At 42.0% G+C, this 17,553-nt stretch overlaps 3 protein-coding genes across 3 annotated transcripts in view; 2 read left to right on the top strand and 1 right to left on the bottom strand.

The window, feature by feature from the left end:
* The window catches only part of LOC109955112 (protein-L-isoaspartate(D-aspartate) O-methyltransferase-like), a 9,598-nt gene extending 6,509 nt beyond the window's left edge, over positions 1-3,089 (top strand). Inside the window, exons 2-9 of the mRNA XM_020590958.1 lie at positions 1,120-1,260; positions 1,414-1,445; positions 1,535-1,639; positions 1,733-1,853; positions 1,937-2,022; positions 2,447-2,570; positions 2,637-2,682; positions 3,047-3,089. Coding sequence (XP_020446614.1) covers positions 1,120-1,260; positions 1,414-1,445; positions 1,535-1,639; positions 1,733-1,853; positions 1,937-2,022; positions 2,447-2,570; positions 2,637-2,682; positions 3,047-3,056 — 665 coding nt within the window. The 3' untranslated portion in view covers positions 3,057-3,089. The remainder of the gene's footprint in view (positions 1-1,119; positions 1,261-1,413; positions 1,446-1,534; positions 1,640-1,732; positions 1,854-1,936; positions 2,023-2,446; positions 2,571-2,636; positions 2,683-3,046) is intronic.
* An 888-nt stretch (positions 3,090-3,977) lies between these two features.
* rpusd2 (RNA pseudouridine synthase domain containing 2) lies at positions 3,978-6,732 on the top strand. The gene is made up of 3 exons (XM_020590746.1): positions 3,978-4,693; positions 5,100-5,396; positions 5,527-6,732. The coding sequence occupies exons 1-3, from the start codon at positions 4,040-4,042 to the stop codon at positions 6,373-6,375; spliced, it is 1,800 nt and encodes a 599-aa protein (XP_020446402.1). The 5' UTR covers positions 3,978-4,039; the 3' UTR covers positions 6,376-6,732.
* Positions 6,733-7,657: 925 nt separating this feature from the next.
* The window catches only part of disp2 (dispatched RND transporter family member 2), a 16,250-nt gene continuing 6,354 nt past the window's right edge, over positions 7,658-17,553 (bottom strand). Inside the window, 9 exon segments of the mRNA XM_020591192.1 lie at positions 7,658-11,888; positions 12,047-12,234; positions 12,308-12,418; positions 13,201-13,310; positions 14,078-14,193; positions 14,964-15,087; positions 15,195-15,224; positions 15,762-16,039; positions 16,183-16,327. Of these exon segments, the coding sequence (XP_020446848.1) occupies positions 8,556-11,888; positions 12,047-12,234; positions 12,308-12,418; positions 13,201-13,310; positions 14,078-14,193; positions 14,964-15,087; positions 15,195-15,224; positions 15,762-16,039; positions 16,183-16,327 (4,435 nt within the window). The 3' untranslated portion in view covers positions 7,658-8,555.

Genomic DNA, 17,553 nt, shown 5'->3' with positions numbered 1-17,553 from the left:
AAGGCCAAAGAGGAGATATATGGGTGTGCTAAAAGAAGACATGAAGTTAACTGGGGTGAGACTAGAGGATGCCAAGAATGGAGTTAGGTGGAAACAGATGATTCACTGTGGTGACCTCTAACGGGGACAGCCGAGAGTAGAAGAAGAAAGAAAATGTAAAAGGAGTAAAAAATGTGTTTCTGAGGACAAGTTAGAGATCATTTTTAGACTAATTCAACAGCCACAGATCAGTCTCATCACCAGTGAGCCTTGGGCATGAATGACCCGGTCACCAGTTCACTGTTTGTCCTTCCATAGACAGTTTTGGTAGCTACTAACCACTGCAGACCAGGAACACCCAATGAGACCTGCAGTTTGGGAGACACTCTGACCCAGTCATCTAGACATCACGGTCTGGCCTTGTCAGTCACTCAGATCCTTACGCTTGCTTATTTCCTGCTTCCAACACATGAACCTCAAGGACTGAATGTTCACTTGCTGCCTAATGTACCCCACACAGTGATAGGTGCCACTGAGATAATCAGTTAATAATTTCACCTGTCAATGGTCATAATGTTATGGCTGATTGGTGTAGAAACACTTAAATGAAAATGCTGCTATTAAAATGGAAATGTATCATGTGAAAAGGAAAAAAATGGTTTATTGTTCCATTTTCCTCCCTTCTCTTTAATACATTTTTTAAAAGTTGTATGTAAAGCCAGTCACCATTAAGAAAAATATGTTTCTGAAATGTAATGCCACCTAGAAGACCAGGAAGAGACAATATGTAAAGCTAAAATATGTCAATATGTTATAATAACCAAAATCTCACAAAACACCACTTCTGATTATTAGCTAGTCTATTGATATATCACCCATCTTTGAATGTTTAACCTAATGTTTTATTCTTTTTCCCCATCTAAAAGCTCATAGAGCTTGTTTTCTTTATATACAGAAAAATATGATTCCATAGTTTTATGTGAACTCTAAATCACTGCATTGTAAATAAGTGTAGATGTAGATGTGAACGGTGGGGATTACAGCTATGTTTGGGCTCAGGTCAATGCAAAGGAAACACAAATACTAACAGACTTTAACATGACATAATGCATTTCACATTTTCCAAATTTGCCACTTCAGTTTTGTTGAATTGTCTCTTCTGTGTTTCTCCTCCAGATCGTGGGGTGATCCACAGTGAAAAAGTATTTGATGTCATGATGGCTACAGACAGAGGGCTCTACTCCAGAGATTATCCTTATGCAGACTCTCCTCAGTCCATAGGTATTTATTCCTGTCACTCTTTATAAAACACATGCCTATCAGTTTATGACAGATATTTGAGTTAATACATTGTGTTGTAATGTACAGTAATAGCTGTTTCATGAGCACAAATGTGAACTATGACTCTCTGTTATGATGTTTGGTTTTTCACAGGCTACAAGGTCGTGATCAGTGCACCACACATGGTGAGCAACAAACTCTCAGACAATTTGAATAATCTGTTTATGTAGGTACACAATTCACTGGATGTTTTCCTTTGGGCCTGCTTTGACAGCATGCTCATGCTTTAGAGCTGTTAAGTGACAAACTAACAGAAGGGGCATCAGCACTGGATGTGGGCTCAGGAAGCGGGTATCTCACTGCCTGCTTTGCAAAAATGGTATGTCCTCTATAAACTGGCATGTTTCTTTTAATACACTTATTATTGACTTAATATTTCTTCATACAGCTGCATTTTTCCTGTTCTGTATAGACAGGACCTAGCGGGAGAGTGGTCGGCATTGAACACATCGACGAACTGGTTCAAATGTCAATAAAAAACGTGCAAGCTGACGACCCAGAACTGCTCTCCTCTGGACGCATCAGATTTGTAGGTGAGTCAGGAGCCTCGTTCCAGTGCTGGTTTTGAAATGGCACACCTATAAAAGACTATAAAAGTCCATACGTCTGTCCACAGTGGGAGACGGAAGACTCGGCTTCCCCGACGGAGCACCCTATGATGCTATTCATGTTGGTGCAGCTGCAGCTACTGTTCCTAGGGCTGTAAGGACACGTATGGCTTTTGCTCTTGTGACAATAAAATAGAAGAGAGTAGAGTAGAATAATAGAAATTGTACATTTATTCAGCTGCATCCAAAATACACAAACAAGGCTCAGCAAGTTAGTTAAAATAACCAAAATACACAAACAAGGCTCAGCAAGGTACGGTTAAGAGGTCGCTGTTCATCTACAGCAGTACAGTGAATCTTAAACAGTCTCTGTTCTCTAAAAGCAGTAAGCTGTGAAGAACCTTTGACATACAGACTAAAAATTCACTCCACTCTGACAGACTGAGCCAAATTTATGTCTTGAACTGGATAACTAATACATGTTACTTTTATGTTTTGTTTTCTGTTTTTATGTCTTGAACTGGATAACTAATACAATTATTTTTATGTTTTGTTTTCTGTTCCACTTGTAATGGAAGCTCTTGGAGCAGCTGAAGGCAGGCGGGAGATTGGTTCTGCCAGTGGGCCCAGACGGGGGCAGTCAGACGTTAGAACAGTACGAGCGGCAGAGTGATGGGACCTTCCTCAAAAAAGCTTTGATGGCTTCCTCAGTAAAACTCTGAAGCGAGTGGTTGCCGTTCCCCTCACTGACAAGAAACGTCAGCAGCCGAGTGATTTACGTTCCCCTCACTGACAAGAGACATCAGTGGCCTGGGTAAGAAGACACCTCCAATGGATATTTATTTAATCAAAATCAGGGAAGGTAAAAGGTAAATTGTTTAGAAAAAAAATGTTGGGTTACTTAAAGAGCACATGGCGATAAATGGCAAATAAAAATCTTGAATCGGACATAACAAAACACAATGGATAATTCTTTAGTTCTTCTTAACTTCTTAAACCCAAATTAAGGAAGGTAAACTACTTTGGAACAAAAACTGCACATTGAACATTTTGAGCATTACCTACAGTAGGTTCCTCTGTAATCTTCAGTGTGTTTTATGCAGTCATGAGTCACATCCACCTACATCCACTAGCTTGTTCCTGACGGCGTCCTCACTGTCCTTCCTTCCTCCCAGTAGTGAGCTCTGACTGCAGTGTGGCTGCCCCTGCAGGAGGTGGCGATGGTGCTGCATCTCTGGGGCCCCATTGTGAGCTCCACTCTTAATGGCCACCTGCCCTGCTGGATTGTCACCTAGCAATGTCAGTACACATCAGTGTACGAACACATTTTACACAAAAAACTGTTATACTGTTGTGAAAAATACTGTAATTCAGGCTGAGTGAAAAAGAAAGCCTGAGACAAAATTTGCCTTTTCGTGCATGACTGTGTGTCCCATACACTGCATGACCCACAGGAACGCAGATAACTATTTACAGGTGGCCGAAGCCCATTAGTCCAACCAGAACCCTCAGTCACGTTGTCTTGACCCAGCTGGCCCTGTCCTGTCCCCGATAAGAGAGCATGAACACAACAATAACTTGGGAACTCACACAGTTTTGTCAATAGGGCCCGAGGGAGCTGTGCTGGTGCCGCCTAGCACACTACAATATATTTATGATTAAAAAGAGCAGGGAGAATAAAAATCTTACATTGAGTAAATGGATAACATAATTGTTCCGCCAGTACTTTAAGCAACTTGTATACACATTGAAGAAAGAAACAAATACACAAAAATCACAGAAGACTAAAGAAATTTTCATTACATTCATATTATATCGAATTTCTGTAACTTTTTTGAATGTAATCATATTTGAACAACATTTATAATTTTTTCTACCAGAAATTTCTACAGTTCAAAACCAAGCCCTCATTTCTTTTACAAAAGATCAATTCTGGAACAAAATGGGAAAATAACGTAAGCCTCATATTAGTTTATTATCCTGGAAACAATATTTGGACAGTCGTATCTTTTAATACCTGCCACAAACTGCTGGCATTCAATGGATTTATTATAAAATCTAAGTGCACCCTGTGAACAGTTGGTGGCGATAATACTGGACTACACATTAGACTGTCTGGACTACATAATAGCGTCATCACTATGCGCCTTTAGAGCGAAGGACCTAGAGAAATGCACATGAGTGTTTTGCTTAGAGGTTTGAGAAAATGTGGCTTGTCTTCTTTTTTGGCTCACTCTGAAGTTAATAGGCGTGTAGCTTATAAAAAGCAGCATTACCTTATTTCGCCTTGTGGCGTTAATCAACCTCTGAGTCGTAGTTTTCGTTCCGCACGGTGTCAACAGGACAGCTCGACAATGGAGCAGGAAGCTGTTGCTACTGTTAGACCGGTGGATGTAAACACACCGGTTTTAGCGCAGGAAACCACATCTAAAGAGGCTACAGAACCCGGCAAACGCAAAAGCGACGAGCCCGAGGAACTTCAGGCAAGTGACCGAAGGAAAAGGCGTAGGGGAGCGGGAGGGAAGAAGGTCCGTCCGTGCGAGAGATACGTCCCTCCTCCGCAGAAACGGAACCCCGGTGTCAGCTTCAGCCAGGAGCATTTCAACGAAACCTCTTACTATTTCGAGGGAGGCCTCCGCAAAGTTCATCCATACTTGTTTGACTTCAAATGCTACTGCAAAGGGCGGTGGGTTGGGAAAACCCTGCTGGAGGTGTTCAAGACTGAGTTCAGAGCTGAGTCAGTAGAGTATTACCACAGGGCGGCCAAAGAGGGTCGCATCCGGCTCAATGGGGCACCTCTGGAGGACCTGTCTGTGGTACTGAAGGTGGGTGTCATCAGTTCATATTTCCTGTTGTATCATCAGTTCACTTACGTGTTTAATATTGTCAGTAACACTCAGCAGCATAGCCAGTTATACTATGATAATACTGTCTATGGGTATTGCAAGGGTTTTCTTTCTTCGTTAAATATTCCTACTGGAAAATTGTCTTGAAGTTATCTTGTATTGACAGATGCACGTATTTTTCTCGTTATTGGGATTATTTGACTAACAAATCATCTATTAAATAGGAAGCCAACCATTCATTCTGTTTGATTTCTGGCTTACAATAGGAGGTAACCATTCTAAGTGAAACATCCGCCTGCGGCCAGCCAGTCTTCGGTTCTGGGAGGTGATGACATATTATGTAGCAGTTTGATAGAAGGCTTTAATCTTTCTTAACTATCCACAGCATAATGACCATTTGAGGAACACAGTGCACCGCCATGAGCCACCTGTAGTTGGCAGACCCCTGGAGATTCTAGTGGATGATGGTGAAGTGCTTGTTGTAGACAAGCCTGCCTCCATTCCGGTCCATCCATGTGGCCGTTTCCGCCACAACACGGTGATTTTCATCCTGGGGAAAGAGCAGGGTATCTGTGAGCTTCATACAGTCCACAGACTGGACAGACTCACATCTGGAGTGCTGCTGTTTGCCAGGACACTGGAGACATCAAAGAAACTGGACCAGTTGGTGAGAGACAGACAGGTACGTTCAGGAGGGTTTGGACTTGGGTTCTGATTTTCCTATGCTTAGGCAGACTTCAACTTTCTGACTTCTGAGTATAACAGATAGGTTTTCAGAAAAAAATTCTTTTTATTCACTCTCTTTTTTCCAGCTTGAAAAGGAGTACGTCTGCAGGGTGGAGGGTGAGTTTCCAGAGGGTGAGCTGATCTGTGAGGAGCCCATCCTGGTTGTTTCCTTTAAAATCGGTCTCTGTCGGGTTGACCCCAGAGGTAAGGAGTGCCGCACTGTCTTCCAGAGGCTTAACTTTAATGGAAAAACCAGCGTGGTACGCTGTTTACCACTTACCGGCCGCACACACCAGATCAGGGTCCACCTCCAGTACTTGGGCTTCCCCATTGTCAATGATCCTATCTATGGATCCTCAGCCTGGGGCCTACATAGGGGAAAGGGGGGACTGGTGGAGAAGAGTAATGAAGAGCTGCTGCAGGCTCTGGCAGAGGAACATTCTGCTCAAGAAGGTCTGCACCTGTTGGATATACCAGATGATGGCATTGGAACTGTACAAAGTGCAGATAAAAACAAGACGTCTGAGAAAACAGACAAGCCAGATAGCACATCTAAACCTAACAAGAGTGGCCTGAGTGGTGCATGTGGTGGTGACGACAAAAGGCTAGATCCACAGGCCATGACAGGTTGTAGCTCAAGCAGTGAAACAGTAAATGTGGTGAACCTACAAAGCAACAGCACCTCACTCAGTGAATCTCAGAGCCCTCAACCTCACAAGTCAAATGGAAATCAAGTGGAGGCAACTGAGTCTACTCAGAAACCTCCTCCAGGCGCTCTGGACCACCTGTGTAGTGAATGCAAGATAGTACGATCAGATCCAAAAGAAAAGGATCTCATCATGTATCTCCATGCTTTACGCTACAAAGGACCTGACTTTGAATATTCCACACGTTTACCTGACTGGGCCAAAGAAGACTGGGTCGAAGCTGATTAGACCAGATCGGATAAACACTGGTGAGGACTTTGGTCTTTGCGTTACTGCTGTCATGCAGGGTTTTCAGACTTCAAGAGGATGTGCTTTGAGGCTTTCTGATTGCATTTCTGTTGATGGTTGGTGGTTCTGTGCAATTTCTGAAGGCAGTATAAAATTTATTTCCACCACAACTGAGCACATGTTTTTTTTTGGCTCCGAACTGTTTATGCCTTAAAATTGTACTGGTTCTCATTTTACTGTTTTAATTTCAATATAGTTTTAATTCAATTTCTTCCGTTTAAGCCTGTAATCTGTCTAGTACTCCAAGCAAGATTTCAAATAAAGCCAGTCTGCAGGAAAATAAGTGTTTTATTTTCTTTTTGTGAAAAATCAACAACATTGGCTACCTTAAATAATAGTGGTTCTGACATTTTAAATTTCTTCTCTTCATTGATAGCCTGTGATTGATTTCATTCATCTCAAAAGCAGGCTATTCTGCTGAGTGATTTTTAAAGTGCAGACTCAATGGAGAATTTTGATTACACAGTCAAGGTGTCAGAAGCAAACACAAAGCTTGAAAATAAATTCATGTCAAGGTCTTTCTGTTTCTGCTCCACCACCGCACCTCAAATGCTTCTCTGTTTTACACTTAACATCATATTTATGACCATAAAGACCTCATTTTTTAAAGGACACATCCTTTGCACAAAGCACACACATCTTTAGCTATTTCAGTATATGAAACAACCTGCTGAAAGACATTTGGCACATGCTGCTCATGTCATATATACTGTGATTTGAACAGTACTGAGACGCACAGAATCAGGTGATATGGCATCAAACCTTGGAAAGGGGTGTAAAGAAAGTCATTGTTAGATAACAGGATAGTCTGTTTGTTCACCAACGGTGTATAAATCTACATATACACTCACTGGCCGCTTTATTAGGTACACCTGTACAGTTGTATTCAATTCAGTGCAACACATCTGCCTTAACATCTGTGTTTATGAAGCTCAGAATGGTTCAGTTTTTGATGAAATTGTTATTATTGAGGTCATAGTTAAAGGTGGTGTTGTGCTGGACTACATTATATTCAGAGGTGTGTCTGTATTTGTGTCCTCCCCAGCAACATACACGAGAGGGTCAGAATATTAAGAACACAACAAGCAGAACACCACCTTTAACTATAACCTAAATAATAAACATATAATTGAATTTATTAATCTATGACAGTTTCTTTTAAGGCAGAAGTGTTACATTGAAGTGCATACAATTGTACAGGGGTACCTAATAAAGTGGCTGGTGAGTGTATATTTTTTTATCTGTGTTAAAAACCATTTTTCCCTATTAGAATCAATAACAGTAAATAAACACTACAGTTTTGTCACCGACACTGGAATAAACAATGACTTTTAATTTGACAGTAAGACACTAAATGCAAACAAGCCATTGCACCACAAATGATACATTTCTGATTTTCTTTGTCATGGTCACAAAGGACATCCTGTACATATTTTCACAAAGTGCAAAACTAAGTGACAGTTGTTTGCTAGTTTAGATGTGATGATGATTGATTCTTGTTTATAAATCTTATGTACACTGTACATAGGCACACATTAAAACTTTCCTCTATATGTCTTTTCTCTGTATTTTTCAGATTTATCTTTTAGTGTAGTTACTTTTCAGTCATGTCCATGGATATATATATGGCTTCATATGGTCAGTTCCAGCATAGAGAAAGGCTAGTGGTTGCACACAGGTGGTACTGTATTTGTTGGTAACCCAGTCTATGCAGATTGTCCAGGTGCAGATGATAAAAACTTCCAGGCACAAAGTAATGCTGTTTTTTGTGTTGGCAGAATACCTTAGCTTTAGTTTTTTCAAGTGTGATATGAGTGCACAGCTGTGGTTGAATAGAAAGCTTCATCTTTAGTTCTCCTTCTGAAAATGCTGGATTGAACAAGTCATGCTTTGATTTGACCTTTCACTGAAGAAACAATAATACTCTGACCACACTTGTAACAGAAACTGTTACAACTTTAGCAAACATGCAGTTACATTAAATTTGCAGTTGCCTTATATTTCATTTGAGTTTTACAAAAGTATGTTTGCTCCTTTTGTAGTACAGTGATTTTTTTCTTTTTTAAAATAAATTCAGAGCAGTTAATCCACAGTGTTTGCAAATATTTCTCCAGCATTGCTCAACACATGTCCTCTCGTTGTCCATCTCTCTTTATCCAAACATCTGGTAAGTCTGGCTTACTGTTGGGTAAGATGACTACTTCTTCACTCTGACTCGTGCGGCCCTTATTACAAGACTCATAAATGGTTTCTTTCAGCGAGAGGCGAAGTGTATCTCTTTTTCTGTTTAGGTGTCCTGGTTGTAAATGAACCTCTGCGTCTTTTTCATGTTGCTGCATGTTTGAAGGCCCTGGTTCAATGTCACTGAGGCATGTTTCGCAGGAGTCCTCCAGACCCTCAGTGGAGCTCAGGGACTGGAAGGAGAGGTGGTCTTTGTGGGAGTGACGATGATAGTCATCTGTGGTTTGTTCATCTTTGCAGTGAGATGGCTGGTCAGTGGTCTCCAGTGTATGGCCGATGATAGTCTCCTCTATGCTGGAAGTTGAGGAGAAGGATGTATTGCCCCAGTGCTTCACCTCACCAGACTGACCTCTGCAGGTTTTGCACAGCAGTTTGTCTTTAGCGAGGTCTTCCTGCGCCAGTCCTACAGATCGCAGGGTGTTTTCTTTGTAAGGTGATGAGGTCTGGAGGGCTGGAGGAGCCTGGCAGATTTTACCTTGATGACTGCTCATTACCTCACTCTCCCCATTCAAGCTATCCCTGCCCACATCCCTCCCACTGTATTCGATCTCATCCGAGAGCACAGAAGGCCGGTTGGACAATTTACTGGTACAGGTGCTGTTTTCAAAGCTGTCACTCAGCCTGTAGGCCAGTGGCTGCAGTTCATACTGCTCTGGCCCTTGCCCCCCACCTCCCACTCCTGCAGTCTGTTTCTGTCCATGATGACGGTGGTTTGGGTAGAGATAGCCACCTGCTTCATTGTCATAACTCCTCCTCACTCTAGATCTGCCATAGGCCCCGTTAGCAGCCGAGGCTGAGGAGGAACCAGGTTCTGCTGCTGAACAAGAGGACAGCACAGTATCACTTTGGTCTGAAAAACACGGCAGTGTGATCTTTCCACAGTTTTTCTGGGGTCCAAAAAAGCAGCACAGGGACTGGAAAAAGAATGTTGCAAATCCACATGCTACACATTTCACCAGAAACAGGAAAATTCCCAGTTTTCTGAAGAGCAGGGCTGTGGCAGGCAACATGATGATCCCCATGGAGAAAAAAGCACCAGAAACTATTGCTACCGGACACCCCATCTTTTTAGTGGAGTGGGCTACTTTCCCAATTTTGTCTGAATGAGGAGCCAAACTGTAGGATATGCAGTAGTTGGCAATAAAGTCAACAGACAACCCTGCTGCTATTGATATAAACAAAGCCTCAGTGCCACCCAGCTGCCATTCTAGAAGAACCAGGAGGCCGACTGTGACAAACACACTGCCTCCTACAGCTACAGTCCCATATGTGCTCAATGGGATATTCCAGGTGGTTAAGAGAAGGAAAACAAGTGTGAGAGCTACTGAGAAGCCAGCTACTACCAGAGTCTCTGAGCTTAAAGACTGTTGTAGATCAAAAAGAGACAGCTGACTGATGAACCAGCCATTTTCTAGCCCTTGTGGTGCTCTGGATATTTCTCTGTTAAACCAAGACAAGGTCTCTCTGTAAAAAACACTGGTTCTGCTGAAGTTGAGGCTGTAGCGGTATGTGGTCTTGAATGCCAACATAAGGGCAGCAACCCTGCCATCTGGTTGGAAGTACAGCCCTCTGCTGTGGGCCAGATGGCCATCAGCGTACCTCTCTGCCAGCATCATACTGAGGCAGTTCTCAAAAATGCTGGGAGGGTAGGGGAAAGAGATGTTATTACAGCAGAAATAAAGGGCATCATCACTCTCTGAGCATTGACGGACAGATAACCAGTGTATCAGCTGCTCCACAAGACAGATATTGTCTGTCATCACTTCTTTATCCTCAGGTGACAGAGGGGAATAAAAGCTTTGGTTTTGGACATGTCCACAGAGGTCCCTTAACCAAACCTGAGCATCTGGTTGGCTCATATTAAAGTCTGGGTCAAGAACCAAAGAGCCACTGCTTCTAGGGTCAAAGTGGTCCCCGTTATCAGTTGGTTTGATCCCCCAAACAAGCATTACTGTAACTGGCTTATCCTCTCCGTTCCTCTGTCTCTCAAACATAAACATATGACGATATTCTGCGTCATATCTCTCAAATGGGTGACTGGAGCGGAAAAGCTGAGTGACCCTGCTGTCTAGGGTGGGCAGCTTCATGCCTGGGTCAATGCAGGACATGTACATGCCCCCAGCAGCGAGCGCTGCAAACCAGCACACCCAGATATACCTAAACTTTACCACCCCACAAGGCAGGATTTTCAGAAATAATAAATTGGATGTGTCGGTGAGACCCTGTTTTAACTCTCTCAGCTTCTGGCCAAGGGTGAAGAGGCACCTCTTGCGTGAACTAATTTCCCAGAAACCACTGGTATTTTTGGGGCAGCATGGTTTCAATCCCTGCACTACTACAGACGTAGAGGTTGCTTGTATGTGGCGCTCACGCAGAATGAACGAGCACGGCAGCCACACTAACGCCAGGAGTGAGCTGATAATAGAGGCAGTTCCGAGATAAACGGAGAAACATCTGATTGCTGTGATGCTGCTGAGATAACCAGAGAAAAATGCTGCACTGGAGGTCAACCCCGATGCCAAAATCAAATAGCCAACTTCCTGCAAAGCTCTATTTACTCTCTTCTCCAGGGAGGCTGAGGGGTTCTGCAATAGCTGCATATTCCAGAAATCAGAAAAGATGAAAACCTGATTAGAGCAACTACCCAAGAGAATAAGAGCTGCAGAAAGGTTAACCAGGGGGAAGTAAGTCAGGTGAAATGCCACTTTGTAGAAGAAATAGGAGGTCAGGAGGGAGCTGGTGATTGCTATTACAGATAACACTACTATGAAGAGAGAGTGGACATACAGAGCCATAGTGAAAAGAAGAGAAACAACAGCTAGGGCAGGGTATACGGAATCTCTTGCTAGGTAATACTTGAACAATGTCTGCTTGATGCCAAAATCCATGCCAGTAATAGTGGTATTGTTGTATGTCAGGTCCCTGCCTTCAAGACTGTTCATGTAGATCTCCATCATGTGCTCCCCTTTGTCAACCGGTAAGAACAGAAGGCTGTATTTCAGTGTTGGGATTTGGTATTCAACCGTCTGAGGGCCAAGGAAGTCTTTATCAACTAGAAAGTGCAGGATTTGGAACACTACGCGGGATTGTTTGCAGCGAGATGGAACAGAGGAACAGCTGCCATGTTTGGGTCTGTCCACACAGGTTTCCAATAGATGTCCTTCATGGTAGTATGGCGCACACGTCCGGAGAAGGTTCAGAGACTCTGAAACCTGGTGTGAAACGGAGAAAATAGAATGACATAGAAGGCTTTGATAAAGTAAATGTTCAAACACTGCAGTGTGATCAGCTGCACTCCAGGAATTATGTGACAGGTCCCACATACAGTATGCTTATTATCTTTTTTGAAATGGGAAGAAAGCTACAGTACCTGGTGGGATGTGAGGCTGAGGCAGGAGGAGGCATTACTAAGGACAGCTAAGTAATTCCCCAGAGACCAACTTGGACAGGTTTTAAAAAAAACCCCCAAAAAAAAAAAAAAAAAAAAAAAAATCATTTCAGATTAGGTCAGGTAGCCTATATAAAATAGTTTTATTTCCTGCAGAGTATCTGAGTGTGTACATACAGTCAGAATATAGAGGAAAGCAGAGATTGAAAAGTGACAAAGACAAGAGGCTAAAGGTCAGATGTAGATGTGAGCTAACCCTGGATTGCTCCATCTCACACATGGCATGAATGGCCTTCAGGCTCCAGAGACTGGCTGAGTTTTCTGATCGAAACACCAGCTGGGCCAAACGCTCGCCTGCAAGGACACACACAGATGGATTCAACATGAGATGGCCAGCCGTGAATCACCAGTACGTGGGGATGGTTAGAAATGAGAGAGTTAGGTCTTGGGAGTAAGAAATCAAGAAGGGAAAGCCGGGCTAACAACAAATACTTTGTGTGTATGTTCAGAATAACAATTATGCTCATATAATGAAAACCTCAGGGCTGTGAATTGCTAAGAAATCCATTTACGGAGCTTTGTGTTTTTATGAGGCAAATTTTGATCTGCCAGCATGTTGTTACAAATTAGAGCTTAAAGGTGAAAATCTGGGATAACTGGCCCCAGAAAATGCATTCAGCAAGCTGCTGTCTTTGAAGCCACACTAAAAGCTATTATTCACATTTCTCATTATACATACATACAGTATATAGTACATTCACATTTTAATTTTGAATTTAACCATTGGGTTGTTACTGTTGCTTTTATGTTGTACTGTTTTCATTAGTTTGCTGGAAGGGCTGATTACCCCTGAACAAGCTGGAGGGTTTTGCCTTCAGCTCACTATTTACCGTTGAGGTTGCTTAACTGCTGAATAGGCATCCATAAAGTTTACATTGTTTTAATAATATTTTCATAGTCTGCTCTGCTGAGCGTGCTGGAGCCAATAGTGGTGCATAACTTTCATAAATGTGCAGCAAATCTACAACTGAGAATTTTGGTTGTTACTTTGGTGTGGTTAATATTTTTATTAGTGTAGCAGAACTTAATCAGTCAACAGTTTATTGAGAGGGACGAACTGATCAGGGCTGTCCCACCTGGAGCGTCACAGAGGAATGTGTCTGGAGAAGAGTCTCTGGCCAGCATCCTCTTGGTGCGAAGCCTGGAGGTGTCTTGGCTACCGCTGCTGTCTCCACTGGCATCATTCCTAATGGCAGCACAGATAGAGGGCACACAAACAAACATTCTTTCAACTTCCTTAAATACATCATTTTTGTTCCAAACAAGTATAAGTTTAAACCATGTCATAGGTATTACCTACAGCAGCAACACTATATCAGTTTAAAACTGTGGCATATTACAAACACCAGAAATGGAATGTAACGGAGTACATTTACTGAGGTTCTGTAATTAAGTACAGTTTTGATGTATTTATACTTGAGTATTTCCATTTTCTGCTACTTCATACTTCAACTTTACTACATTTCAGGGGCAAATATTGTGCTTTTACTCCACTACATTTATTTTGATGAATTTAGCTACTAGTTACATTTCAGAATCAGATTAATAAAACTAAATATAGTGCAATCATAAGACTTTGATCCTGGGTGGAAAATTCTCAAGATACCCAGCAGTAAAATACTCCTAATCATAATTATTAGATGCAAAATAGCATCTACCCAATCTACAGCAACCCAATATACAGATAGATGGTACTTCAAGTCTATTTTGATGAGAATACCTTGTAATTTTACTTAAGCAATGTATTGAATGCAGGACTTTTACTTGTAGCAGATTATTTTTACACTGTAGTATTGATACTTAAGTAAAGAATCAGAGTGCTTTATCCACCACTGACAAACATACCCTGGTTTTATTATGTGTTGAGCTTGTTTCCCTTTGTAAAGCATCTGTGAACATGGGTCACTGGTGCTGTTCCCTCATGCAGAAACTCTGCTCAAAGTCTCCACTGACCTTTTACTAAGCTGCTGTGGTAAAGGAGACAGAGCTTTCCCCGGGCCAGTGTTCTTCTGCAGCTCTGACAAGCTGCACTCGCGAACACTGATGTACGTTCCTCGTGGCTTAAAGCCCTGAAGTAAGAGCACACACACAGAAACAGACATCAAAGCTGGGATTGTAAAGCACTGTAGCAGCTTACTGAATTAATCAGCATCATAAGCACCCCATAATGTTGTCAGAGCTACCTTTAAAAAAAAAACACTTACAAAGCAGAAACCATTGTATGGCTCAGATTATGTTCTGTTTTAATGTAAATCTTTTTTTTTAAGTTGCTCATTAATAATGCATTGTTGTGATTTTCAGAGCAGTTTCTTAAGCAGTGTTTATCCTATAAGTGTGCATTTTAAAGGTGAGAAAATGTATTAAGATGACAGCGAGTAAGATCTAATTTGGCACAGTTCATTGAATCTGAGATTAAGCTGAAATAGATGGATTTGGCTACGACTATGAGTCATTAGGGAAACAGTAATTAACACCATCGCCTAAGGTGGTGAGGAGGGTTTGTGTTGTAGTTCTGACAGAAGGGTGACAGCATGTGCTCCACCACAGGAGACTTCAGTTTTAGAGAGTGTGCATGCACGTGTCTGGTGTTACTCCCATTGTGGGGACCAAAAAGTGTTTGCACACTCACCCTGAGGCTCAGCCTTCGTCGTGTGGACTGTGTGAGTTATTACATTTTAGAGTGATGACTAAGGTTAGGCAAATAGTGATCATGATTATGGTTGGGATAAGTCGCCGGGAGATGAATGTAATTCAGTGTAAAGTCTGCACGACAAATGAAATCAAATGTGTGCCTGTGCTTGTGTGTGAGAAAGAGAGAGAGAGCGAGAGAGAGCCTCACCAGCAGAGGATCAGAGAAGTCTGGCAGTGGACCAATGAAGAGTCCAGCCAATGAGCATCCCAGTAGCAACACAGCGCAACCCACCAGCACTGCTAACGGGTATTCCACTATCACCTGAGAATAGCTGTTAAATAGAAAATGACACAAGAATAAGCTGTCAATGAGGCTAAGTAAACATGAATTATTATGAACAGATAGTGTGACATGCAGTACTGTTGGGCTTGTACTTACTTTCTAAGGATATAGTACAGTCCTCCATTCCTGTTAATATTTGAAAACTTTATTATATATGGACTCAAATTGAAGAGTTCATTAAAAGAAAAATTCAATATTAAGGGAAATTTGCTCTTTCACTTTTGGGGAAAACAGCCTGAGTCTGTGCAAAGGTTTTTGTTTTGTTTTGTTTTTTAATCTGGCTACCAGCGTCTCCTAAGCTCACTAATTAATGTCTTGTTTTTGTATCTACAAAGATCAAAATATAAATGAGAATTTGCCATTTTTGAGGGAAATAGCCAAGAAACAGTCTGGCACTTAACACCCCATTAAATTCGTGGGTAAGCAAATGAGATGCGGTGTAATGTGTTAATTTGTGATGTATTGGCAGACAGACCTGATCTTTGGAGAGAGTGAGGCTAGCTAGCAGTTTCCCCCTGCTTCCACTCTTCAAGCTAAGCTAAATGGTTGCTTGTGATAGCTCTGAATTCAGCTGTTGCATGTGAGACTGGTAGTCATCTAACCTTACACTTTCCCAGACAGCGAATAAGCATATTTCCAAAAATCCCAAACTGTTAAACACACCTTACTGACACCACATGTCGCTGTGTTGGTTTCTGTGTCGCACTTTCATTTGACCCGTGCAGCCAGTGGCATCTCACCACTCCATGATGGGATTTCTGTTGAGCAGAATCACAGCTGTGTCTGGTTTTCATCACTACATCTCCTTCACCATGAGGACCTGTGGTGTTTGAGTGGCAGTTGTGGTAGGTGTTTGGTTTGACTTGCCCATGATGGCTGCATTGGGGACATTTTTGGAGTTGTGACAAATTGTAGGCCCTGGTTCGAGGACCCTGAGGGACCTAAAGGAGAAAAGCAGATAGAATATGCATCTTATATATTTGTCAGTGCCTCCCTTCTAAACTTTTTTGGCTCTATAATAATGGGTTGCTATATAAACAGTATATCCTAAACAGCACACGGTAGAGTCAGTGTTCAGACGTACTTGGTGATAAAGCTGGCAGGATGAAGAGGGTCTGCCAAGACTGCTGCAGCTGTCACACAGCTCCCCCTCAGACTGGATGACTGTCAGCTGGGCCTCGACAGAGCACAGGCTGTCAGGAGGGCACAGAGAAACTGCGGGGATCTCACTGAAGAGAGAAGACAGATGAGTGAGTGTGGAGATGAGTATGAAAATAGCAGGGTAACAAGAGGAGAAATGATAAGCAAGAGAAAAAGAAGCAAAGTTCTTTAAAACTGAAAGCGCAAAAGCACAACCTGTGAAACTGCATTTATCCAGAAGGTAATGTTTGTAAAACTTAGGCCTAAGAGTTTTTCTGTACCACACACTGATTGATATCTCAGTTTCTTGGCAGTATTCCCAACTTCATTTTAAACAGAACTGGAAGAGTCTGTAGAGTAAGTGAGGGCTGGATTTAGAGGTAACGTGCTGTGGCTACGGGGAATATTGAGACCCAGATAATTAGAACTACCACTTTGCAATTGTATGCCTCCGCCAACCAGTCAAATTCATGGGAATGTGACAGAGGTCAGGATACAAGGTGTTTCGGAGATACTGCATTCACAAGAACAGGATGGACAACCCGAAAACTTGATGCCTCCAGTCGCAGCTGTCGCCAGCACAGAAGCATAAAATAAATAAAAGTTGGAGTGGGGATGTAGCATTTGAGAGTAAGAGACTATATCAGACATCATGTCACAGACCCCATTATGAGAGTGGTAGATGGCTATCAAGGTTAGATACAGTAACATGAGACAGAGTGATGACTCATGGGTAATGGCAGCCGTCTGGAGAGCCTCTGAGTTATGCATCTAATGACGTATGCTTTTCCCTTCTGAGTTTGTAATGTTTTCCTTTCTCATTCCTATATTAGGACTCTTGAAAACCTGGTTAAGTCTATTTTTAATCTTGTTAGCAGCACAACCCTAGGGTGGCAACATTTAGTTGGTTTGGTTAGTTGGCCCACCACATTGATTTGATTTGATTTGATTTATTCGTTCAAGCATGTAAAGACAGGTATGTCAACACACATAATTTTACACATATCCAACAAATGCTAATCCAATATCAATTTACTTATACCTAGTACATGCTTGAATGGAGTAGGAAGAAGTCAGACTTATCTAGTCCTACCCCATGACATCATCTTACCATCATTGGTTTGCAAGCAGTATCTCTACATAAATAATTATCTTCTACACCACACAAGTAATATACTAAAGAATTATAACAGAGTGTTAACATTCTTACATAATTGCATTCTTAAATAATTATCTTCTACACCACACAAGTAATATACTAAAGAATTATTACAAAGTGTTAACATTCATACACCACACCCACAATGTTCCATCT

Source organism: Monopterus albus, unplaced genomic scaffold, assembly GCF_001952655.1.
Source record: "Monopterus albus unplaced genomic scaffold, M_albus_1.0 scaffold13.1, whole genome shotgun sequence".
Classification (NCBI taxonomy): Eukaryota; Metazoa; Chordata; class Actinopteri; order Synbranchiformes; family Synbranchidae; genus Monopterus; species Monopterus albus.
This window is presented reverse-complemented; position numbering and strand designations above follow the sequence as displayed.

What these genes read in the sequence shown, in the direction of transcription:
- rpusd2 (XM_020590746.1), top strand. Translation starts at nt 4,040, where the DNA reads ATGCACATGAGTGTTTTGCTTAGAGGTTTGAGAAAATGTGGCTTGTCT. An exon ending in ACCTGTCTGTGGTACTGAAG is followed by an intron (nt 4,694 to 5,099) that starts GTGGGTGTCATC and finishes AACTATCCACAG; the next exon opens with CATAATGACCATTTGAGGAA. An exon ending in AGTTGGTGAGAGACAGACAG is followed by an intron (nt 5,397 to 5,526) that starts GTACGTTCAGGA and finishes TCTTTTTTCCAG; the next exon opens with CTTGAAAAGGAGTACGTCTG.